The sequence below is a fragment of the Oryzias melastigma genome, linkage group LG16 (genome assembly GCF_002922805.2).
Source record: "Oryzias melastigma strain HK-1 linkage group LG16, ASM292280v2, whole genome shotgun sequence".
NCBI classification, from domain to species: Eukaryota; Metazoa; Chordata; class Actinopteri; order Beloniformes; family Adrianichthyidae; genus Oryzias; species Oryzias melastigma.
The window spans coordinates 19,908,314-19,934,337 of record NC_050527.1 but is presented as its reverse complement, the minus strand read 5'-3'; the positions used below and the strand labels follow the sequence as shown (position 1 = coordinate 19,934,337).

The window sequence follows — 26,024 nt, the reverse complement described above, 5'->3', positions numbered from 1 at the left end:
GCTTCATATCTAGTTTATTATTATGTTAAAAAGTTACATTTTTAAAGTTTTAAAAATGTAGTTTTAGAGTGTTCAATAAATGTTTATCCTGTTTGGCCCGTGACCTAAGGTGTGTTTTCTATTTTGGCCCCTTGTGCGATTGAGTTTGACACCCCTGCCTTACGGGGTCACGGAGCTACTGTTGGGCGATAGCGGGGTCTACCCAGTACGTGTCATAAGTCTGTCGCAGGGCCACGTTCACAGCTAGGGACAATTTAGAGTCACCACTTCGCCAAGGAAGCATCTTTTTGGACTGTAGGAGGAAGACGGAATCCCCAGAGAAAACCCACACATGCAAACTCTACACAGAAGGTGAGGCAAGAGCACAAACCACTCCACCACTGCAACACTGACCAATGTCAGTCACATGTCAATAGGCTCAAAGTCTCACCTAAAATTAGACTTGGTTAAAAAAGCAAAAATTCAGGATTGAAACTGTAAATGAACCCAGTGTTTATGTTCTTTGATTTACTGTAATTTTTTAATTGTTAACACGATCATTCCAGTTGATTCTGAGGGAGAAAAGCGGCTCATCGAGCCGCTTTTCTCCCTCAGAATCAACTGGAATGATCGTGTTAATATGCTAAAGATTTTGTATTTAAGCATCACCATTGGTGTTAAAGGGTTCAAGTCTAAAAGTGAAGAATGAGAGAAACAAAAAAAACACACATTGAAAACACAAAACAGCAGCTGTTAAAAATGAACACTTTGTTTTTAATTTGATAATGTTTTTAGGTTTTTATAATTTTTTTATTCAACTTTTAAATTAACTTTTTTTTTCTTTTTAAATTTTCAATAATTCCTCTAAGTTTACAGGGAGTACTTTGGAGTTCACTTTAAGCTGATCCTGACTGGACTCCACACAACAGCTCTGTAATACTGACAGATCTACCGAAAGAAGCTGGACTAAACTTTCAAAAGTGTCTTTAAAGTGATTTCTTTCAAGGTGTTTTCATAAAACGTTCTTCAACTATAAAAACTGAACACCACCCTGTTTATTAGCAGTTCCTCGTACTTCACTGGACCCTGCAGTGTTGTCAAACAGTGGAGCAGGGCAAAGGTTAAACGGCATAAACAACTGCTATCTATTCACATCTCTCTAAAGGTCTGCAGGTGTGGCATTTGGTGTTTTCACACGGTTCACACAATATTAACATTCGGCCCTTTTTAGAAGACGGTACTGCAGGAGTGTGCATGTTCTCCTCGTGTGTGTGTGGATCTTCTCTGGTTTCAGCCTACACTCCAAAATCATGCTTCCTAAGTGGTGGGCGATATGGAAAAAATGTATATCACGATATAAAATATCTTATATCACGATACGATATATATCACAATATACAACAATAAAGTATATTTTACGCTATTCTCTGAAAATATGTCTGATGTTGTGGCAGCTTTTTTGAAAAGTTGCAATGTTTTAATATAATATTGGTTTGAAAAACACCTAAAAAATGTTAATTATGAAATAAACCTCACATTCTCATATTCCAACTCTTTCACATGCACTAGGAAAATACTTCACCATCACTGTATACTATGTTGCTGTGTTGATTTAAACATACTTTAGGATAAAATGACGTTTTCCAGCGAAAAATTATAAACTTAAAAAAACAGCATTATCAGATTAATCCTCAGATTTCCATGTTCTTCACAGAAAGTGGAATGGTTCTAGATTTCACACTCTCTTTCTCTCATATTATGCAGCAGCTGTGCGCCGTGCAATATAACAGACCGCAAAGTACCTGCACCCCACCGCACTGCATGCAAGCATGCGCTAAGGACTCCTTCAACCCCCGCAAGCATGTTTGCACGCAGCACACCTGCACCAAGCTGCATACACCTTTGCGCGCAGCACCTTCACTCCGCCGGTACACATTTGTCAGGGTAGATTGGTAAAGTTGGGATGAAAATAAAATGTTGTAGGGTGTGCATCAAATCGTGTGAAGTCCTGGAGGGTCTGATATAGACATATTTGGCGTAATAATTGATCAAATTAGCTTAGCAACGATATAAATGATAGAGAAGATCTGGGATGATAGACACTTTTCTATCGCCCACACGATATATATCGTCATATCGCCCAGGACTAAATTGGTGTCTCTATAGCAGGAGTCTCAAACTCAATCGCACAAGGAGCCAAGATCCAAAACACACCTTAGGTCACGGGACGAACAGGATACACATTTATTGAACACTAAAACTACATTTTTAAAACTGTAACTTTTTAACATAATCATAAACTATATATATAGAGAGAGAGAGGGAGAGAGAGAGAATTACCTGCAATAATGCTAGTGTGAATGCCGTAAGCTGGATTTGGCCGCTGAAGATGCTGAAGCTGATAGCCAGCTAAAATATTAACTAAACTCCAAAACCTCCAAAAAAAACAAAAAACTAAAAAGCCTAATTTAGCCAAAACAGCTAGCATGTAGCTGAAAAAATAGCTAAACTTCAAAATAGCTTAAAAACATATCAATAAATGCCAAAATAGTCCAAAAAGCTAGTAGAATTCCTATTAAAAACTTTATCCCGCCTTCACCCAACAGTAAGTTGCATCCCGGTGACCCCAAAAGTGATTGGGTGATGCAAATGGACCCTTCGGAGATGAATGAATGTGCATAGACAGAGCGGCAGTTCTACAGATGAGGGTTTAAAGAGCAAAACTGTGAGGGGCCTGACCTAAAGTCTAAAGATCACTGTGGATATTTTTACCATCTCTTAACCCTGCATGCAGACATGACTATAGTACTGTCACATGTCTTGCCATATGGTGAGCTCCTGGGCCGTTCTACCTCCATGCTGAACCTCGTCAGTATCATTTCCTTTATCAGAGTGAAGTTGAGCCTCTGAGGGGATCCCCGAGTACCGGCCTACCCCTACAGTCCACTCTGCTTCTGGAGAGGGAGTGTGAGGCACAGACTGCTAATGAACCGGACTGCCATCAGCAGCGTTTCTAGAGCAGCAGAGTATGAATGTGATTAATCTTTGCTCTAATTAGATCCAACAATTACCAAGCCTGCCACAGAGCCCAGAAGCCAGTGACTGAGCATGAGCTGAACCCCCCCTTGCACTTCAATACAGAGAAGGCAGGAGCCCCCACACTGATGCTTTGGAGAAGCCAATTAAAATCTACCAACAGGACGGCAGAGTCTGTGTGATGTTTTGGTGCGAGGCCTTCATTGCTGAGTCGGCACCTTTACCTGGTTGACTAAAAACCAGGACTGCACGAGTCTCTCTGGAGACTGTGCAAAAGCAGACAGGGAAGTCCAGCCTTCATTAGCATGGAGACATCTACAGGCTGCAGCCAACAGATGCATGGGAAGAGTTTTCAGCACCTCAAATGCTGAATGCATTCTTGCAAACAGACGGGCGAGATGGGAGCGTCTCCTCCTGAATAAAGATCAGGAAGGACAGCAAACACACAGAGCTTCAGCGCAGTGACAGCTCTGTGCAGGAAGTCTGGTTCAGCAGCCAGACTTGCATGACACACATGGATCTACCCTCACATGAAGCATGTAATGCAGGGTGTCAAACTCGATCGCACAAGGGGCCAAAATCCAAAACACACCTTAGGTCACGGGGCGAACGGGATAAACATTTATTGAACAATCTAAAACTTCATTTTGAAAACTGTAACTTAACATAATTATGAACTAGATATATAGCATTACCTGTGATAATACTAGTGTGAATGCTGGAAGCTGAATTTAGCCGCTGAAGATGCTGAAATTGATAGCTGAAAATCAAAGACCCTGATAGCCAGCTAACATATTAGCTAAATGCCAAATTAGCCCAAAACAAAAAAAACTAAATTAACCAAAACAGCTAGCATGTAAATATTAGCCTAACTCCAAATCAGTCTGAAAAAAAACTTTAGAAAGCCAAAATTAGCCAAAAAAAAGCTAGCGTGTAGCTGAGATATTAGCTTAACTCCAAAACAGCCTAAAATCCCCCCCAAAATAAAGCCTAAAATAGCCAAAACAGCTAGCATAGCTGAAATGTTAGCCACGTTTCAAAACAGTCTAAAAAAAACCAAAATTACCCAAATCAGCTGAAATATTAGCTAAACTCCAAAACTGCCTAAAAAACGGAAACAAGAAATTATACAAATTAGAAATGAGAGCAGGATAACATCGGGCCATTAATAACAATAAAAATAACGCCGATGTTATTCACATGTATTTACGTGCGAATAGACACTTTCTTAAAATGTAATGATCTGAAGGGCTGGATACAATTACCCAGAGGGCCGGCCCCGGCCCCCGGGCCTTGACTCATGTGATGTAATGCAGTGTCTTCCTGCAGTGGGGGCCGGAGGTTTGAGTCTGGGTACCTCTCGAGCTGCAGCAGGAGTTTCCAGACTCTGGTTCCTTCAGCACTTACGCGCTGTGAACGGCGCAGTACGGACTCGACACGCGCACCTCTGAACCGTAGTGTGGGACTCTACACGAAGACAGGGGTGAGCGGGGAGGACTCCGCTGCTGTGCTGCAGACTGCAGCGCTTCCTGTCACTGATCCAACTGCCGCGCGCGGCTTTAAGTTCGGAGTTTCCTTAACAACCCTGCGCGCGGACCGCGACACTGACCTGTGTGATCGCGGTGCGTGTGGTGGTGCTGCCGGACCGGGTCAGCCTCCGGTCCGGGTCCGGCCCACAGCCTGTGGGAGATGGCGTCCCGGAACATTCTGGCGCCGCTGCTCGTTAAAGAGAAGAAGTCCATGGCGCGCGCGGGACGGGAGCCCGGGAGGAGGGAGGGGGCGCACGAGCGGCGGACGGGAGAGCTGAGGGCAAAGTGGGCGTCAGGACGAAAGCATGGCCCGCAGCGGCCCCGCGAGACACAGGTTCGAACCCGCGCTGTGGACGGCCTTCAGCGCCCCTCACATTCCAAAACAGGAACTATTTCAAACACGTCAACAAGTTTTCCCTCCTCCCCCTCGAGAGGAGCGTGACAGGCCAGGGGCGTCTCTAACAACCTGCTGCCCTCTGACCCCAGGCTCCTGTCCAGGGCTCCTGCAGGTTCAGACACTGCTTTCCTGCAGCTGCAGGGAGGAAGACAGGCGCCCCGGAAGTCCGGGGTTCAGCTTTGGCTACAGTGCAGGTTAAAGCAGAGACTCAGAGCAGGGGTCACCGACCTGGGGCCTGGATGAGATATATCACTAGAGGAGACACGCAGGCTTTTTACTATTGTCCAAGAGCGTAAAGAATGACGCCATATTGGAATGGTTTAAAAACAATTAGACATGGCTTAGAATACACAGTAAAATGATTAATTTTGAGGTGCTTAATGGCCACAAAAACATAAATATTTCACCAGAGTATTTCTCTAAACAGTGACTCTGGGGCTCATATTACATTTTAGTTGGTAAGAAACCAGACCAAATGGCTCTTTTAGCATTCAAGTTTGCAGACTCTGATCTGTGTTTTCTGATTGAAGGATTTTAGATACAGTTCTTTTCATTTTCCCTTTTTTTCAACTATAAACATGTTTTTTAACTCACAGTTTTCCAGCCATGAATTTTCCTTTAAAGTAAGCTCCATTTGTCTTACAGCCTAAACTTGTACACGGTACTTGAGCTGGCAAGGAATCGGAAAATGTTCCATGTATGACAATCAGTGGCACCAAAAGTCGAGTTCCACTTCAGGTCACCCCACGTCTGGGATGTGACTGAGTCAAGGAGGAACAAAACCAACTCAGAGATCTGTCAGAGGGATGGAGAGATGGAGTCACAGGGAGGAGAAATATCCCTCTGGAACTTCAGGTAAAAGCATTCCCTTAACCTCCTAGTAGTTATAGAGTAAAAACAAGAACAGATTTGATCTGAGCCACTGTTGTTGACACTGCTCCATCTGCTGGTCACTTTGGGAAATGCAAGCTGTAGTATTCACCATTGAACACTTTAGCTGCAATTGTGGCCTTTTCGTGCAATAGATTTTAATTATAATCATTTAATGATTTATTTATTTAGTTTAAGAGGAAAACGGTTTATCTGATGTTCTTTTAGTACAATAAATGTTTGTTTTTGACCGTTCTTAACAGTGAATCTATCCATCAGTTCAGTGACTGGAATGTTAATTGTGTGTTTTGTAAAGATGTAGAACATGAATGAAAGATCTAGCAAGATTACCTAAAAGCCACTCAGTGAAAACACATTTTAAATACACATGATTCATCAAAAGCAACTGAGTTTCTTGAGGGAAACGTTGCTTCCTGAAAATGGGTCAACCCGACTTTCTTAATCATGTTTGAAGATGGAGTCAAATCCAGATCAAACTCAACCCACTGAATCCTGAATCCACCGTGTTGCTGTTCAGGAGCACACAGCGGTCATCAACTCATAAATAACATCCTCAGAAAGAGGACTTCTTCCTCCTTCAGCTCTGCAAATACACCGAGGAGGACGACATGCTCCAACAACAACAGTCTACGTTCAAAGAACTGTTTTCTCCGAGAACTCCTTCGTTCTCTAATTAAGCTGCTGTGTGACCAAAGAGAGAAAATGGAAGAATTCCCTCTGTGCTCATCCAACTACATGAGCGTCACTTCATGGAAATTACATAAGTGACTTTGTTCTACTTAGGCCAGCATGTTTGATACGGGTTTCAGAGATGATTAAAAAGACTCAGGAGACACTTAGGAAGCGGATATTCCGTGTAGTCTCATGCTCTTCTGAATCTTTGCAAATTATTGTCAAGATGTTGACCATGGTAATTCTCTGAAGAAACTCGTATTACTCCTGTTTCTTCAAGACTTTGTCAACTTATTTCTTTTTCTTTTATCACAAATTTCACAACATGATCAAAAATCTTTAGGCACAAAACACTGATTTATTCAATAAATCAAACTTTTCTTTAAAATACATTTTTGGAAGTGGTTCTACTGGGGATGTTAAAGATACACATAAATATTGCCCCAGGCTCACACTGCATCTAGTCCAGCTCCAGTGCGGATTCAGGAGCGGTCTAGCTACAGTGGATGACTCACATTGGCTATGGATGGCTGCGGTCCTGCTGCCGAGCGCGCGAATCTCCAAACTCACATAGGCTCACATGATAACCTGCCATTTATCCAGGAAGTACTAGTGAAAAAAACTCTCATCCCGCAGTGATTTTTAGTTACATTTTAACAACACTTCTTGGTCAGCGTGACTCATCTTCATACAATGGGTAAGCATGGAACCTCTGGTAATACTTTCGTCTTATATAGACATATATTTTCTGGAGTATAAGTCGCACCCGAGTAAAATAAGAAGTTGCACTTGAGTATAAGTTGCGCCTGAGTATTAGTCGCATCCGAGTATAAGTCGCACCCGAGTAAAATAATAAGACGCTCCTGAGTATAAGTCGCACCTGAGTAAAATAATAAGTCGCACCGGAGTATAAGTTGAACTGGAGTAAAATAATAAGTCACACCTGAGTACAAGTCGTGCCTGAGTATAAGTCACGCCTGAGTATAAGTCACACCTGAGTATTAGTCGCACCTGAGTATTAGTCGCACCTGAGTAAAATAATAAGTCGCACCTGAGTATTAGTCGCACCTGAGTAAAATAATAAGTCGCACCTGAGCATTAGTCACACCTGAGTACAAGTCGCACCCGAGTATTGGTCAAACTTTAAGGAGAAAAGTTTGATATTTCAGAACAATTACGACAAGCCCAGCGCAGCAAAATAAAAAAAATAAATAATAAATAAATAGAAGATTTGTTTGATGTGCATAAGAAAATATCAACCCGTAAAAGGAAAACAATCCGATTTTCTTCCATCCAACTATATGGATATAGTTTACTCTGAAAGACTTAAGAAAATAATGTTATGGCTCCTTTGATGCATCTCTTAGTGGACCAGGTTTTGTATCAAATCATTTGAGAAGAAAAGAGACCTAACCCTAGCTTTTACACATTATTCTTGCTATGCAGGTAAAGCAAGTAGAAGCAGGTAATCTCAGAAGTTTACTGATTAGATACTCAACGTCATTTGTCTTTTCCTGCTTCTTTGGACGAGGGAGATGCTGCTGCTAATTTTTCATTGTATACTGTACAATGACAGTAAAGCTATTCTGATTCTGATCCAGGTGGGCTAGTGTTTAGCAGGGGAGTGCTTTCATTAGTGGATGCTAACGTCGGCCGTCTTCCTCCACCAACACAAAATGCCTTATGAGCTGAGCTGGTGTGAACACTACGAGCGAGCAGAGAAATGTGTGTGCACACTCACTGCAACCACATCTTTCACACACTTCCAATCTGGTCCTTCCTGTTTACCGCCGTGAATGCAGCATCGCTCTCTCACGCGGCACAAACGAAGCCACATAAAGCAGCTCTTCAGCGGAGTTCTGGAGACATGCGAGATGTTCTCACAGCAGTGATGAATTCTCCCGCCGTTCGGCCGATGAAGGCAGTTTGCAGTCAGGAGGAATCAGACGGAGGCATTTGCACAATGGCTGCAATCACAGGTGTTGAACAGCCCTCGTCAGAAAATCTCGCCCTCTCCGGGGTTTTTTCTCGGAAAAGTGATGCTCCGCTCCTCCGAAGCTCGTCTGCACAACAGATGAACGTGTTTTTCACACTAGTAACAAGACCAAAATATTCATGAGAGGACGACACGAAACAAGTGCAGTGTGGCTCATCTTCAAGACAAAGCCAAGATGAATCACGGTTACATCTGAAGAAAAGCCGGGCTTCATTTTCCTCTGCTTGGATGAAAACGCCTGACGGCTGCCACTCACATGTCCTTCAGTTTGTGTGTTTGTGTTTCAAGAACAAAGTACATTTCTGCCCCCACATGGTCGTAGAGACGCTGGAGCCGGCCTGCTCGAGTGATGAGTCACTGCAGATAAATCAGCATTAAGATTATCTTCCAAACAAAGAAAACATGCAGGTCAAGTCGACCAGCCTGTCCTTTAGAGGAGGACAAGAACTGTGATTAATGTTTCATCAGGAAAACCTTTAGAAAAATGCCCCCATCGTTCCTCAACCACAGAAAAAGAAAAAAAATAAGAAACTTTCTGAAGATAGTAAAATAAGAAGATTTGTTTTCCCCGCGTAAGTTCTTCAGCTAAAGCCAGAAGACTATTAGCATAGCTTAGCATGAAGACGGGAGCAGGGAATGTAGGTCGCTTCGCACTTTGTGCTCCAGCTGCAACAGATAAGGTTGTTATTTTATGTACTCCAACTTTTTAAAGAGTTTTATCTGTTACATTTCTCATTAGCAGCACAGTGGAGTCAGATGTCAGGCAGCTTAAGGACAAACAGCCCCGACCCTTAATGCAGGGGGGGTCAAACTCAACCGCACAGGGGGCCAAAATCTAAAACATACTTTAAGTCAAACATTTATTGGACACATTAAAAAAACGAATTTGTTAAAACTTTTAAACTTTAAAAAAAACATAATTTTTTAACGTTACTATGAATAAAAACAGGCACAAATATTATTCCTGAATAAATCAACTTAAACCTGAAATAACTTTAATCCATAATAATATATTTTTCAAAATTATGCAAATTAGAAATAAAGTAAATGTTAAAAGAAAATAAACTTAAATTTCTTTACTTTCATGTCAATAATAAATAGATAATAAATAAACTTATAAATCTTCCAAAAGATTTTACTCTTATTGTATTTTATAGGAAATCACATATTCTGGCAACACTGGTGTTCGGCAAGGCAGCTGACGCACTGTATGATGGGATTTGTAGTTAATTTTGTAGTGATAGTCGCAGACACATTGGCCCTGCTGTCAGATCTGACAGTACAAGGGATTGTGGGATATATCCCTTTGCCTGTCTGGGTGGATCGGGGTTTAGCTGCGGGCTTTGTCGATGTCTTTGTTGTCTGGATGTTTTACTCGTAGTTTTTTTATCCTGTTATATTAGAAGGCATCCTAATTTGAATTTAATCAGAAATTCACCTCTGAGTTGTGGGTGGGACGGTTGGCATGGAGTAAGCCTGCCCCTACTTCCCATCATCCCTCTATTTACATGCTCTCCTGCTAGCTTACAGCCCCTCACATCACAAATCTAACATTAGCAGTGCAACAAAAAGGGTATTCCAGCTCAGACGGGGAAATCAGAGATATTCAGGGATCTATTCGTCTGCATCAGAATGGAGAGGAGTTTGTGGGCTGTAGGTTGCAGTTTGTACATAACAGCTAAAAGCTTTTTCAAACTGCATCTTTTCATCTGCTCCTCATTCACAACAATTTGAATAAAGAAAGACTCAGAAATGCAGTTTTTATCTTACTTTTCCTCATCATTAGAAAAATGAACATGTTAAACACAGTTTTCACTGGGCTGGTCTTTAAAAAGAACATTGATCACATTTCCTTGCAGATCGTTTTTAACAGGAGTTTCTATAAAGACACAAACGTTATTTCCTTTTTCATTTCTGTTAAGGACAAAGAGGTTTTTGGATTCCATGTTGGACTATCAAAATATTCACCTTTTGCTTTTAAGTTTTTTAACTTTTAGCTGTCGTCAAAAAGCTATCCAAAGCAATAACTTAATTCTAATTTTTAATAAAAAAAAGGAGAAATTGAAAAGAAAAAATATTTTTGTGTAATTAGGATCAGTTCTAAAGTCTTCCTTAATGGTGCATCTTTACAGTGGTCTGAATCTTTAAAAGCTTTGGGTAGAAGTTATCATTTAAAACTTCTCTGATGAGTTCTTTAAAAAAGATAAAACAAACTTTTAATAAAAGAAGAAAAGGGCTTCAAATGTCTTTTTAAAAAGTCTCTGAATGCAGAAAATATGTCCAAACAACCACGAATCTCTGTGTGGTAAAAAGTGGACTGAGGTAAACACGTTCATATTAAAGCAGCTCTTCTTCCTAAGTCTGCTTCACATAGTAAACATCTAAAAAGATCAGAGTTATGGGTCAGGAATGAAAGATGCAACACATTTTATGACCACATCTTTAAAAAGAAAGCAAATAAAAGACACGTGTAACATTAGACTCTTTAAAATGTAAATTTCCACAAGGTTTAAACGTTTTTGCACAAGTAGGGAAGATCTTGTGCGAACTTTTAGGAAAGTCTTACAACACAACTGGAGGCAAACATGACCCGACCCCCAGGATTTATGCATTTGATCAAACTACTGTCATTCTTTACTCTCTGAAGGTTCTAAAACAGAATGTACCATCACAAAGTGAATTTTTAAAACTTTAAAACTGTAACTTTTTAACATAATTATGGACTACATATATAGCATTACCTGTGATATTGCTAGTGTGAATGCTGTAAGCTGAATTTGGCTGCTGAAGATGATAGTGCTGATAGCTGAAGATGCTGAAATTGATAGCTAAAAATGCTGAAGCTGATAGCCAGCTAAAATGTTAGCTAAATGCTATATTAGCCCCCTGGCCAAAAAAAAAGAAGAAGCTAAACTTCAAAATAGGCTAAAAAATCTTAAAAAAGACAAATTAGCCAAAACAGCTAGCATGTAGCTGAAATAGCTAAACTCCAAAACAGCCTAAAAATCTTGGTAAATGTCAAAGTAGTCTAAAAGCTAACAGAATGCCAATTTTTAAACCCTTAACTTTTTAACATAAACATGAAAAATTAAAAAGCAGGAATAGTATTAGAGAATAAATCAACTTTTAAACTTAAATAACTTTCAATATTTTCCCCTCCATAAAAATGTACTAAGTCAAAATTATACAAGTTACAAATAAGCGCAAGATAACATCGGACCATTAATAGCAATTAAAAAAAATTACCTGGAGGGCCGGATAGAATTTCCCGGAGGGCCGGATCCGGCCCCCGGGCCTTGACTTTGACGTGTTCTAAAACTAAGCTAAATCTAAAATGCTGAATCCAGAGTTCTGATTAAAATTGGTAGGAAATATTTTCTTCCTCCAATTTCAGCCTCTTTACATTAGCAGTTAGTTCAGACCAGAAAATAAAATAAAAGATCACTTTTGTCCAAAAACTACAAATATATGCCATATTATCTCTTCAATTTAATAAAATCTCAATCACAGAATATAAAAAAGCTTAAAGCTTATTTTAGACAAGAGTTTTATTACGCTGATCTCACAGCTACACCCCAGGACGCCTGCGCACGTTAACGCATCAACATTCACAGCCCTACTCATGATACAATACCAAACAATATTTTATTGTTCCAGAGGGAAATTTATTTATTGTTATTTTCAGATATTATTGACTTTTGTCAACAATATAAAAATGCTATTAGCAAAAACCATGTTTTGCAATACTGTAAGAATCTTGGAAGAATTGGACGATAACAACCGACATACTAAATGAGTTTAGTTTGGCGTTTGAATAGAACTGAATGAATAATTTTTTCCATGCCATGTTCTGTTTAATCTTCTGTAAGGTCCTGGTGAGAACGTTCTTGTTCTACAGACAGATGAGCGTTCTGCATGACAACTGCTCCAAATCAGTTCAACAGATGAAGTCAGAGCGCGGCGCCGAGCCTCTGGATTGAGGACTCTCAGCAGGGAGGAGAAACGAGGAGGCGTCACCATCCAGAGGGACACTGACCCGCTGTCCCTACAATTCAATCCTCCTCTATTGCCTGTCGGCTCTCGGCGGACTCATCTACAGGGTGGCTGGTGGTGATCGATGAGTGGTGACATCAGAGCAGACCATCTCTCAACGCCGCTTCCATCGCACCTGCCCGCAGTCATCCATCCTCTGTGGGCGTCTGAGGCTGCCACGGGAGACTGGCCGGCCTCAGCGACAGATGACCGCCGGCCACGCTGGAAGAGCCCACGAGTCAGCTGAAGAGATCTCTTGCTTTTCTGCATTTTCCTTTTCTTGTTCTCACGTTGAACATGCGATTGAATCAGCTACAATGATGTCAGGCACCAAAAGCACCCACAAGATGCTTTAAAGTGGGGGTCCCCAAACTACGGCCCGCAGGCTGGACCCGGCCCTCCTCCACATTTGGCCCAGCCCCCCCAAACTGTTTTGGCTAAATTAGACATTTTCCAGTTTTTTAAGCTAATATTTCAACTACATGCTAGCTGTTTTTGGCTAAAGTAGACATTTTTCCAGTTTATTAGGCTAATTTAGCATTTAGCTAATATTCCAGCTACATACTAGCTGTTTTGACTTAATTAGATATTTTCCATTTATTTAGGCTAATTTGGCATTTAGCTAATATTTTAGCTACATGCTAGCTGGTTCGGCTAATTTAGGCTTTTTTCAGCTTATTAGGCTAACTTGGAGTTTAACTAATATTTTAGCTTTAAGCTAGCCGTTTTGGCTAAAGTATACATTTTTTCAGTTTTCAGGCTAATTTGTGTTATGTTATGTGGCCCTCACAAAAAAAGTTTGGGGACCCCTGCTTTAGAGCACAGAACGAGAGAAGAAGGGGAGACTGGGAAAGGAAGGGACGAAGGTGCAGAGAGGGGACATGTATCAGACATGCACCACTGCTCCCCTCATATAGAGCCATTTATTAAAATAATGAAGCCCAGCGCTGTGCTGAAGGTTAAGCTCACAATAAACCTGACAGGAAGACAGAAAGAGGAGCCATAACACTGATACCCTGTCAGGCAAATAAACAAAAGACAGTCTGTTATGTCGGTATCCACTTTATTATCCCCGCTGAACTCTTCCCCAGGAGTTAATTGCTTTCTTTTAAACACAGACACAGTCGTATATTTCATCATTACCCTAAAAAGCCTCTCATGAATCATTCAGTTGCACCAAAGGATGCTCCAGCATGCCTCTCTGCTCCGGACAGGCACCAGAGTCAGGATGCAAATGGATACAACCGGATCAAGACAGTCCAACGAGGATGTTCAGCACCATCATCATCTGCTGCTCAGGATCCATCTATCACCTGATGTCAGTCCACAAGTACCCTAGATTGGATAATGAATCTCTCCTCCTGCAGGAGATGGGTAAATTGTTGGTTAAATTGTGATCTGGGATCATAAAGCATCATCTGAGTGGTTAAATGGATGTAATCACATGGATAAGTCCGCAGCAGTTAACGTGAGTCGATTAGAGCGCAGTGAAGATGTAATCAACTTTGGAGTCACACCAGTTCATCACCGGAGCCTTTTCAAGCAACATGTCAGTGTATCAATAAGAATGGTGTTGGATGACTCAAATGAAAAGATGCTCACTAATTCATTCAGACTGTCCTCTCATTCACTCTGAACCAGCAGATTTCTACTGTCAGAGTCTCACAATCTGAGAACTCACACAAGTTATTTCTTTGCATTTTAATGAGAGAAACAAACATTTCTCCTATTTAACGCATTCATGAGAAACTTGTTGGGCCTGTGCTGTGGTGTAGTGGTTTGCACTCTCAACTCACAGCAACAAGGACCTGGTTCAAATCCCAGCTGTGGAGTTTGAATGTTCTCCTCATGCATGTGTGAGTTTTCTCTCCAGTGTCCAAAAACTGCTTTATAGGTTAATTGTAGGGGTGTAACGGATCACTAAACTCTCAGATTGGATCGTTAATAAAGTAATAAGAAAAAAAACAACAGGATAAAACAAAAAGGTAAAAGTCTAAAATTACGTTTTTGAAAAGCTTTAAAACAAATATTTGAGATAACACAAGTAAAGTACTTCAAAGCAAAAATATACGCTCACACTTGAACTTTGAACACGTGTAGTTTCTGATTACATTTACATGTCTGGAGACCAAATCTACAAAAACTGAGAGAAACGAATGATGAATATGCAATTATTACCTTGTCCCCTCCCCCACCCCCCAATATCTACATTAAATCTTAAATGAAAAAGTTAAAATTCAACTTTTTTATTTTTGTATTAATCGTAGAATTGAAACTTACTGTGGGAACATTTAAATATTTCAAATAATTATTATTATCAGTAGTACATGTGCAGATGAGGCGCTGTTATGACCACTTTTCCAAGTGATTTTTGATCCTTTTGTCTTGCCGTACTACCTTCCCCTCACAGCACGTCCCTGTAATGGAGCAGCGGTGTTTGTGGGACAGCTAATCCTCCTCACTGGGAGATCTGACCTGAAAGTGTTGTGTTGTAAACTTAAAGTGTTATGCTGTGAACCCAAAACTAGAATTCCTGAGCCTGCGCAAATTTGGTCACCAGTTTGTCATTTATTGTACTTGTCTGCTAAAAGAAAAAAATTTCACCTGCATTGAACAGTTTAAAGGTAAAAATAAAATATAAAAGTAAACACAATGTTCATGGTTGGAAAGCATCAAAAATGTATCAACACCCCCCCCATGTCGCCAGTTTGTCATTTATTGTATTTGTCTGTGTTAGAAATATTTCTTTTACCTGCATTGAACAGTTTTGAGGTAAAAATAAAATTTTAAAGTAAAAACAAATATTTCATGTGGACTATTCCTGAGCGGGATTCGAACCCATGACCTTCTGAATGTGAGTCCGCAGTCATAACCACTTGACCGTCTAGTGGCGGAATCTGGAATGCATGTCAAACTTAAATTTAAACATGACATTCTGCATTGCGAAATCAGGAAGTCATTGTTGATGGTTTAAAGGCATTACAAATGGATCATCATCCCCCCCCCCCATGTCACCAGTTTGTCAATTATTGTATTTGTCTGTGTTAAAAATATTTTTTTTCACCTGCATTGAACAGTTTTAAAGTGTTGTGTTGTGAACTGAAAGTGTTGTGAACCTAAAGTGTGTTGTGACCCTTAATGTGTTGTGTTGTGGACCTAAAGTGTGTTGTGACCCTTAATGTGTTGTGGACCTAAAGTGTGTTGTGACCCTTAATGTGTTGTGAACTCCTCAAAGGGATTTCGCGCTGCAGCTCAGCCACCTCACAGAGAATCTACAGCAGCAGCTGATCAAGACAGTTTTAGATTTGAACAGAGGAGATTCTCTGAGGATCACCACTGAAGCTGCTAAGAGGAATCAAACTCAAGTCCACAGTGGGCCGTACCTGAAGAACTCGATCGTCTCGGATAAAGTGAATCGATGTGAGGCGTCAGGCTCTCAGGGTTGAATGAAGGAGTTCATCAGTGTGAAGACTCCAGTGTGATGATTTGTTTATCTAATGATTCCTCCTTGCAGGATTTCAATGGACTTTCAATTAGCTAACATGTAGAGGTGCATTGTGGGATTTGTAGTGTACTATAGGGGGAAGACTCCAATAGTGATTAGACATTATCACGCATGCCAAACATGATTACATCACGGGTCATTTTCAACCCAAGGACCTCGAGTTAGATGTATGGGTCTTCCAAACACAAAGCTAGCATGACCCACGAGGCCTGCAGTGAGAAACACACCAGTGCAGATCTTTTCCTTCTGCAGATGCAGAAGCTTTTCTCTCAGAAAGCCTTACAGAAGAAGTTTGATGAACACAGACTGAAGCTGAAGCAGGAACAGACCCGCTCTGACCATGAAACCAAGGAATCCTCAGAAACAACCAAAGGGTCAGAAAACATGACGCTGCCAGTAATGCAACGTGATTTACATTTGGATTTGATTAAGTTACTTTAATACACGTGTCAAAGTCAAGGCCCAATATTTACTCAATATTTAAGGTTTAAGTTGGTTTATTCTGGAATAATATTCCTGTCTATTATTAATGATTATGTTAAATAGTTACGGTTTTAAGTATTAAAAATTCGCATTCTGCTAACTTTTTGGACTATTTTCACATTTACTACAATTTTTTTTCAGCTACATGCTAGCTGTTTTGGGTAGTTTAGACTTTATACATTTTTTAGGCTTTTTTAGGTTAATTTGGCATTTAACTAATATTTTTGCTACCTTTCAACTTCAGCGTTTTTGACCATCAGCGTCAGCATTTTTAGCTATCAATTTTAGCATCTTCAGCAACCAAATTCAGCTTACAGCATTCTCACTATGGTTATCACAGCTAATGCTATATATCTAGTTAATAATTATGTTAAAAAGTTACGGTTTTAAAGTTTTAAAAATGTAGTTTTATAGTGTTCAACAAATATTTATCCTGTTACGACCTAAGGTGTGTTTTGGATTTTGGCCCCTTGTGTGATTGAGTTTGACACTCCTGCTTTAATACAACAAAAACAACAACTGAGGAAACACTTTAAAAAACTCATCATCAATGAGTCAGTGGATCCTAACTCGAGCATCCAGAGACATGAGTTGACTTTCCAAGTTTCGCCTTTAACGTCTGCATGTTCTCCTCTGCTGTACTTCCATCCTTTGAACAACAAAACCACGGAGAGCAAAGATGGAAGCATTCAGACCACACGTTTGCAGTCCTGCTGCTTTTCTTCTGGCCGATAGTTTCCCAGAGTCGTGGCGTTCAGTGAATGTCCGGAGCAGTGACCCGTGTGGAAGGCCAGCTCACTGGCCGGCCAAATCTTATCCGGCAGCCACTCTTCCTCTTGGTTAAAGCGCTGCACTGCAAACATCACCCCTGAAGCGTGTACGCTGGCAGAGGGGACGGAAGGAGAGAAGCGGAGCTTAAGGTGGATGTAGATGAGATGTAAGAAGGTCTAACACAAATTCACAGCTAATGTGGTCTGAAGGAGATACACAAAGAGTGAAAAAAAGCATCCTAGCCACCCACAACATTTATGCAGGATTGTTATGAGAAATGATTGCGTGTCCAGATTATTTCACAATGAACTTAACTGCATTTCAATAATCATCTTTATAAGTGATTAAGAAACATTTTTTTCATCAGTGATTCACTACATTCCCGAAAGAGCAAAAAAATACACAGATTTCCTTCATTTAGCGCCAGTTATTTCACGTCGAACTACAAGAACTTTCAGGACACTGTTTCCCACAATGCATTATTTTGTAGTATTCAAAGCGGCTTGAAGCCAGTCATCTTGTGATCTATTTTCAAATCGTTCCCAGTGGCCTTTTAATTATGATGAGGATGTTTTTAGACAACATCCAAAAACCTGCGTCATTTTCTAGGACATAGTTTCTGCAGAGCAGCAGGAGTTCAATAGAATTCATCTTTGAGTTGTGGGCGGGACTGTTAAAACAAAGCAACCCCGCTCCCCATTCCCCTCCCCGTTGCTGAGAGGGAGTTTGTGCCTCCCCAGCGTGTTTTTTTATGTTATAAATAATATCTTTTCAAATGTCATTTTTTCTTCTGGTCCTGATTCACAACAAAAGATTTTAGAAAAATGCAATTTTACCACAAGAGCATTTTAAAACATAACTGGAATCAGAGCTCAGACTTCTTTCCTGCGTCTCAGATGTTTAACATAAGTCAGTTTGATGAACTGACGTCTCTTCGTTTGTCACCTGGATGTTAAAATCCCTGTGAAGAACAGCCAATCCAAACTTCTCCTTCAGTTCTCTGAAACTAAAACTACCCAAAGATTTAATCAAGAAACGGACTTTCCTTTTGTGTTTCTCTGTGTTTTATGTGCATTAAACTGGAGGAAACAGTGGATTCATTTTGAATAAGAAGCAATAAAGTCAGGAGCTAAAGAGAAACAAATATCAACAGTTATGTGAAGTGGCAGATCTTATTTATCCTTCGCAGTAGAATGAATCAATAGCAGTGGCTGGTCCGGCCGCTCCACACAGGAAAACTGCTTACTCTTCATTTGAGCAAAATGTAATCAATTCTGGCCAGAGAATGGTTAGAGCCTTTTCCAAACTAAGTGGGGAAACAGTGAGATTACTGACTCGGTGGCATTTATAAAGTGAGCCCAGCGAGAGCCACAGAGAGACTCCGGCCAGCGGAATTACGCCGGCAGGCCAATAAATTCAAGCCGTGGGTCTTTTACAGTGTAGCTGCAGTAAATTCTACCTCCTTGCTTGCATTGCCGTCTCGCAACAAGAAACAGTTTTTGCTGCTGCGTGAAAGGACAAAAACGGGAAAAAAGAAGAACAAACAGTGACCTTGGCTGCTGCTAATCTCTGCTGCCTTTGCTTCTGGCTAAGTTGTGAGTCACTGCAGCGATTTAGATCTAACAGTGTTGACTCATGCACATGGCAGCAAAGCATGCTGGGGAAAAAAGCTGAGTTTGGTTGTTGTTAAGCAGAAAGTACACTTGAATCCATCTTTTATTTGGTAGCGGAAGGCATGAAGGACACGAGAGTGTTTGAAAGCTCGGAGCAGATTCAGTCTGACCATGTCTCATTAACAGCAAAATGTCAGACACAAAGAAAAACGGACTTTTATGGCTGGACTAAATCCTACTGATCCTTTAAGGAGCTCGTATGAGTCAGAGGAAACACCAACCACTCTGATCTGGAAACAGAACAGGTAACATAATGGAGATAAAATACAATCTGTGACATTTGGAGACACACTGTTTGGTTTTGGTCCAGAAAACTAGACTGTTCTGGGAAGAGTACTGTGCATTGCTAGTATCTTTTTAAATAAAATATAGGGGTAGGTATCAATAAGAATTTCTAGAATCAATTCGATTTGATTTTCCAGAGCCTGGATCGATTCGATTACATTTTTTTTCTATTCTTTCAATCCACTCAATTCAATTTGATTCAGTTTAATTATGAGTCAATCTGATCCAAAATGTATTAGTAAAATAATGTTAATATCATCCAGTGTTACATGGATTCTCTAAAGGAAAAGTTCTAACAAAAATGTTCAGATCATTAACATTGTAAACATTGTTCTCCTTTTCCTGGAGGACGTTACAGTTTGGTCACTAGGTGGTGATTGCGCTATAGCATTACACCTTATTCCAGAAGAAGAAGAAACTATGTTTTAGACCACAAATAGTTACTTTAAAAAGTATTTCCTTGAAAGAAAATTGAAAATTCATGCATGTGAGTTTATAAAGATGTTCATTTAGTCAGGAATGTATGTTTAAGTCGACCGAGCGTTAGCATTAGCCGTCCTATGGGAAATTCCATTAAATGCTAGCATCAAGCTAGCAGACTTTAGCTTTATGTGCTAAATCAATTTATATTTTTATGAATCAATTATTGATCTATTAGGCTTTGAAAGAATTGAATCAGTTAATTGATTTTATCAACCCACCTACAATAAAAAGACAATGTGCATCTAATAATAAATATGAAGGGAAACACATTTACTGTTTTAACCCAATTACAACACCAAGGATTAATAAGAAGATTTTTTAAAAATGTGTCAAAACAAGAATGTTTATTCTGACTAATAGAACGACTGAATAATAACTGCTTATTTTTCTATTGAAATCTATGGGATTTTGGCTTCTTGGAGCCAGCGAGTACTTAGTCCAGTTCTCATATACAGTCGCTGGTCATTTATTATTTATTTATTACAAGAGGATGCTGCTACTGTCTTATCCAGCTTACATTGGATCGATGGAAAGCAGGTTTTCATTTATAAGATTACTAGATGCATTCATCAGAAGACAGAAGTTTCTTAAACTTACAGTTATTCACATAAAACCTTGAGGATCCTAACATTTGTGATAAAAAAAGATGTTTTTTAATGGCTCTACAGTGTTGATTAATTCTGCAGAGCAGCCAGTAAAGTCTGGGTGATGATGCTGAAGGAGTCCAACAATAGTAAACAGAATGAATCAACATCTGGTAAAGCTGGTGACATTTTGTGCCTGATATCAGATCCTCAGCACCAAACAGCCTCCTCTCTGTGTGGAGAAGCACTGACCTTTGTGGTAATGGTGTGAAGGCCCTCACAGCTCCTGTGTGAAGAGAGGAGCCCCAAAAACGCCTCTCTACACCAGCAACCTAACTGCAAACTGAGCTGCATCTTTATTACACTTCAGACTGCAGGCACTAATGCAAAACTCACTTTAAAAAATCTCAGATTTGCCGTTTCGAGGTATAATTATAGCCCGAATGTGTCAGATCCCACAGCTTGACCTCTGCTGGTGGTTCTTCTGCATAAATGCAGCCCTGGAGGGACACTGTTGTCAGGCTTTTCTGACCAATATAGTGCAGATGGCGGTGTCCAGGGGGCACCAGCACTTCCCAGGATTAACGATCGCACCAAATTACCCAAACTGCCAAAACAACGTGCAGAAACTAACAAGTCTGTGAGGAGCTCCTTCTCCCTGGAAACGCTCATGAGCATGACAGAGCTTTGTCATAGTTCATACTCAAAATCTGCAGGTCATAACTGATGTTTCTCTTAATGATTGAACCCACCCTCACAAGTTTTTCTGTTTGAAAGAGGAAGTTAGATGGAGCACAAGGAAGCATGAATATCCATCTTGCAGGCAAGCAGGAAATGTCAAGCGCTGACGGGGCAGAAGGAAAGAAACGCTCCACAAAGACATGAGCGAGGAGGTACGACCAAGAGGGAGGGAGCTAAACTAAGAGGGGCGACAGAAAGACCCTCCTCTGGATTTGTGGAAGCTGCCTTCTGGTGCTACGTGACCGGCCCGCGCTGCCAAGGCAAAGACGGGCTTATCTCAGCGCACACAAGCAGCGCTGCTGGCAAACGCCGCCGCATGGCTGAGGGTGCCGCTGCTGGAGCGTGACCAATAGCTGCAACTTTGCTTCTCACTTTGAGTTCGTTTTACTCTCTCCCTCAGTCACCCCATCGCTGCCCCACTCCTCCATCACAGATGTTTGGAGGAGAAGGATGGAAAAAACGGATTTAGAAACGTTTTTACTCTGGCAGATCTAAAGAAAACAGTCAAAAATACTTTAATTATGTCACAGAAGTGAAGAAATAAACTAAATAAAAATAAACTATCCAGTATTTAGGGAAGAAAATCTGGAAAGACCACAATGGTTTTTTTTTTTTTTTCTTTGAACAGGGGTTCCCAAACTGCGGCCCACGGGCCGGATCAGGCCCGCCTCCACATTTGACCCCGCCCCCAACACACATAAGAAACGCCGATGGAGACCCACAAAAAACGTGACTTTTTATTCCAGCCTTCTGCAGTCTGAACTATGGCGGGAGAGGAGAGACTATTTATTGGGTTGATAGTGATTCACTTTTTCTTTATTTTTCTATTATTTTTCTTCCTTATGTTTTTGGACGTCTATAGCTCTTCAGCTCTTTCAGCTCTTAAAATACTCATCTCTTTTTATGCTAGCTTTTTTGACTGTTTGCTAATTTTGGGGTTTTCTCAGTTTTTTAGGCTAAGTTGGCATTTAGCTTATATTTAGCCTTATATTAGCTGTTTTGGCTAAATTTGACATTTCACCAGTTTTTTTCTTTTGGCTAATTTGGCATTTAATTTATACAGTATTTCAACTACATGCTAGCTCTTTTGGCTAATTTTGGGTTTTTCTCTGATTTTTAGGCTAATGTGGAGTTTAGCTGATATTTAAACTACATACTAGCTCTTTTGGCTAATTTAGAATTTTTTTCAGTTTCTTTGGCTAATTTAGCATTCCACTAATTTTTTAGCTAGCTATCAGTTTTAGCATTTACAGCTGTTAGCTTCAGGCATTTCAGCTATCAATTTGAGCATCTTAGCACTAGCATGTTCAGCGGCCGCATTCAGTTTACAGCGCTCACTCTGTAAACTCTGTTACAGTATTATCACAGGTAGTGCTATATATCTAGTTTTAAAGTGTTTTAGTATTATCTTTTTCTATGCAGATTACAGAACTGAATTATTTTAAATTTGGTTATGTGTGGTTTTCTGGAAAATCATAAATGTTTACGTCTAGGTTGTGATTGTTACTCTTTTTCTGTTAGCCTACAAACCGACCCCGCCCCCCATCAGAGAAGAACACAGTTCTGTGGCCCTCACCAGAAAAAGTTTGGTGACCCCTGCCTTAAAAGAAATCTACATTTCTCTTAACATCCCCCTTCTTTTACATGCACTGTTGCTTCTTCTTCTGATGTTTTTGAGTATCTTTCAAATTCGCAAACAAACAAGGTTTTCTTTCACACCATTGCAAGGAATGAGCTCCTCACAACAACACAGTCACCCACTGGATGTTTGTGCTGCGTTTATGTTGAAAGTTAGAGGAGCGTTTAAGCTGCAGTTTTAAGGCTGTAAAATTTAAACGACAGTCCTAATATTTTTTAAAACCAAATAATGTTCAAAGAAATAAACTGGTCGAGAAAACAAAATAAATATCTTAAAGCGGATTTTTAAAATCTAATCAAAGTGAAAATGAATGGAAAAGAGCTTGTAGAAATACATTTAAATGATATATTTTAAAAAAGGAAAATAATAGTTGGAGAAAAGCATCTGCAGTGGTAAAAACATCGATCGTGATCCTGCCTTTGTAGGAGCTGTTTGGAGAAGCCGCCTCCTAATATGAAGATCAATTGAAGCTTTCCTAATGAGAAGGAGGTAATCATTGCCATTGGAAGAATAAGCAGCTTAGACTTAAAGCTCTCCAGATAAACGGAACGTGCTTCCATGAACTCCAGAGAAATCCTGATGGAATCATGAAGAGCTGCGGCAGATCCAACAGGCTGAGCTGGACAGCAGGACAAAGATTCTGATGCTGTTGCTGCACGGTAATATGAAGGAATCAGCCTTGATGTCGACCCTTCCACAGACGACTCTCCCTGCAGAGCTTCTAGTCCACTGTGTTTGTACAAAAGAGTTATATTTGCAATATTTCCAAAACGATGGATCTTTGTTTAGAGAACTAACACCTCCTCAAACCCTTCACGGCGTATGTCGCTAATTTACAAAGTACCATTAAATCCAGAACCCCACCTTGAAGAACGCTCTTCTATATAATTGAAAATACATTGAGGTTTGAAGAGGTTAGTGAAAAAAAAGAACTGCTCGTCTGGGTCAGTCTTTTTTAGGATTAAGCATTTGGGTATCAGAACCAATGCAGACATTTTTGACCGTATTATTCATCCATGTATTGTATTTAGTAAAAGGCCAATACAACTGATCTGTTTGCTTGATTGATCGACCAGTTCAAAGGTGCTGGCAAATAAAGATTTTAATTTTGGGGTTTTTTTTTACTGGCAGAGGTGAAAACTCCTCTCTGTTGCACTAATCTCATATGCTAGCAGCGTACCAACGTTTATGGACAGGCAGCTTTGAAGCATGAGTAGGGGCAGGAACATGCTCCAGCAGTGACAAGGTGAAGGTTCTGAGTAGGATATGAGTCCACCAGCAGAATATACGGAATGTTAGTGCATTTTAAAAGAATTAGAATTCAGCCGCATGCACCTGCGGGTTGACCGGAACGGGTGTTGTGGGTTTTTGAGTCTATAGAACGTATAGAGGAGCGAATGCATCCTAAGGTCAGCCCAGGTGTATCTTGCAGTCTCCTTGAGGCACATGCAGCCATCTTAAAGACCTCCTCTGATGAAAATCCTGTTTTTAGAGTTTTTATCATGTATTTGTGTCATTTTTCTTCTGAAAGAGAACAAATTTAATAATAAATAATTTTGTTTTTTCATTTCTGAGTATTTCTCCTTTTAAATCCATCAAACTGTCTTGGACAGACTCTGTTTGAATGAATGATCTTCTTTCCATCAACAGCTCTGCTGCACATGCACTAAACCCTCATCTGTTCCTAGTGTCTAGTTCAGGTTCTGGAGAAGAGAAGATGGTATCTTCACATTGACTGCAGTCAAATGAGCCGCCGTTCACATTTCTGTGGTCAAATCAGCATCACTGGATTTTTGGTGTGAGTTTCATCCAATACTTACGGTAGCAGGACTGAGAACGCTGGAAAATCTCCACCAGACTCCACGGAGCTTCTTGATGTGACCACGGAAATGTGAACGGCGGCTCATTTGACCGCAGTTGGAAAGGATTGTAAATCAATGAAAGAGCATTTTGATGTTAGCTTTCATTATTTTATCAAGAACTCTGAGAAACCAATGGTTGAATGTATTGATCACAGCAACGTCAATAAACATTGGAGTTTGGATTTTGCCTATGGCAGGAGTCTGCAACCTGCAGCTCCAGATCCACATGTGTCTCTTATCTCTCCATTGTGGCTCCTTAACCAAACATAAAATAAGTCATGGAGACTGCTGATCCAGACATGTCGACCATCTGAGTCAGCAGCTCCTGATAATGTCTGTCTAACCAAAACTACCTAAAGAAAACAAATAAACAAAGCCTGCAAACTAAGACTACCAAGATCCAAACTAAAATAACAAAACCCAGCAGAGTAAGACTGATGAGGACAAAGAGAGGAAAATGAAGAAAAATATATAAATAAAGGAAAATGAAATAGCAGTTTTTTAAAGTAAGGATTACTTAATTACCATTTATTTAATTTATATTAGTTACATTTATAAATTGATGTCTGAGGTTCACATAGATGATAAACTATGTAGGTTTTTACATCCTGTTGACCTGAAGACGTCTTGTTTGTTCAACTCTACCTCCAGAATGAACAGATTTTATATGTAAAGAAAAACTTTGGTAAAAAGTTTGATCTGTTATGAGTTAAAAAGCACATATTATCTTATGCTGCAAAACATTGGTTTCTAGCTGTCTAGAGCTGCACTGAGAGGATCCTGTTTGGCACAGAGCAGCTTTTATTTTGAAAATAAGTTATTTAAGAATCTGTCAAACATAAAAAAAAAAAATCACATTTTGAGAGATCCTAGGTTCTCTTTATATTTTTGCTTTAGTTTGTGCCAAATAAATAGACATAATTCATATTTATACATTTTATTATTAAAAAAAGAAGGTCATGAATGCAAATCCAAATTTCTCAAACGTTAAAGTAAGACTATGCAGCTCCTTCTAGGTTTTGATCAGTAGAAAACTGTTAAAGGTTTCCAACTCCTGACCTAAGACGTAAAAGTGAAAACTTGTGGAAGAATAACCCCAACTCCTTATTTAATGACAACAATCCTCTATAAGGACAGGAAACAGTCGCGCCCTCAGAGTTGATGTCTTGGTTCACAACTCTTGATCAGTAAACAGAATCAGCATTCATCAACATTCACATCAACACACTTTCAAGACACTTTTTAAAAGTTGCTTTTATCAGTTTCAAAAATGAACAGAGGGATGCAGGTCACCCTGGTTCCACTGATCAACAAAGCAGCAGAAGTCTGACGGAGGCTCAGTGCAATCATCACCTCTGGCAACAATCCGGATGTGTAAACACCAGAGATGCACCACCTGAGACAAACACAGGCGGAGCAGCACGGGTGCACGGCCCGCGGCGCTGGCTGGAGCTGTTAGCTTCTGC

At 40.2% G+C, this 26,024-nt stretch overlaps 1 protein-coding gene across 3 annotated transcripts in view; it reads right to left on the bottom strand.

The window, feature by feature from the left end:
• oxr1a (oxidation resistance 1a) overlaps positions 1–26,024 on the bottom strand; it is a 219,761-nt gene that overhangs the window by 82,104 nt on the left and 111,633 nt on the right. Inside the window, exon 1 of one of the 3 annotated variants that reach the window (XM_024267096.2) lies at positions 4,625–4,908. The exons of the other annotated variants lie outside the window; for them this stretch is intronic. Coding sequence (XP_024122864.1) covers positions 4,625–4,757 — 133 coding nt within the window. The 5' untranslated portion in view covers positions 4,758–4,908. Of the gene's footprint in view, positions 1–4,624; positions 4,909–26,024 lie in introns of those variants that run through there. 3 annotated transcript variants of the gene reach the window in all.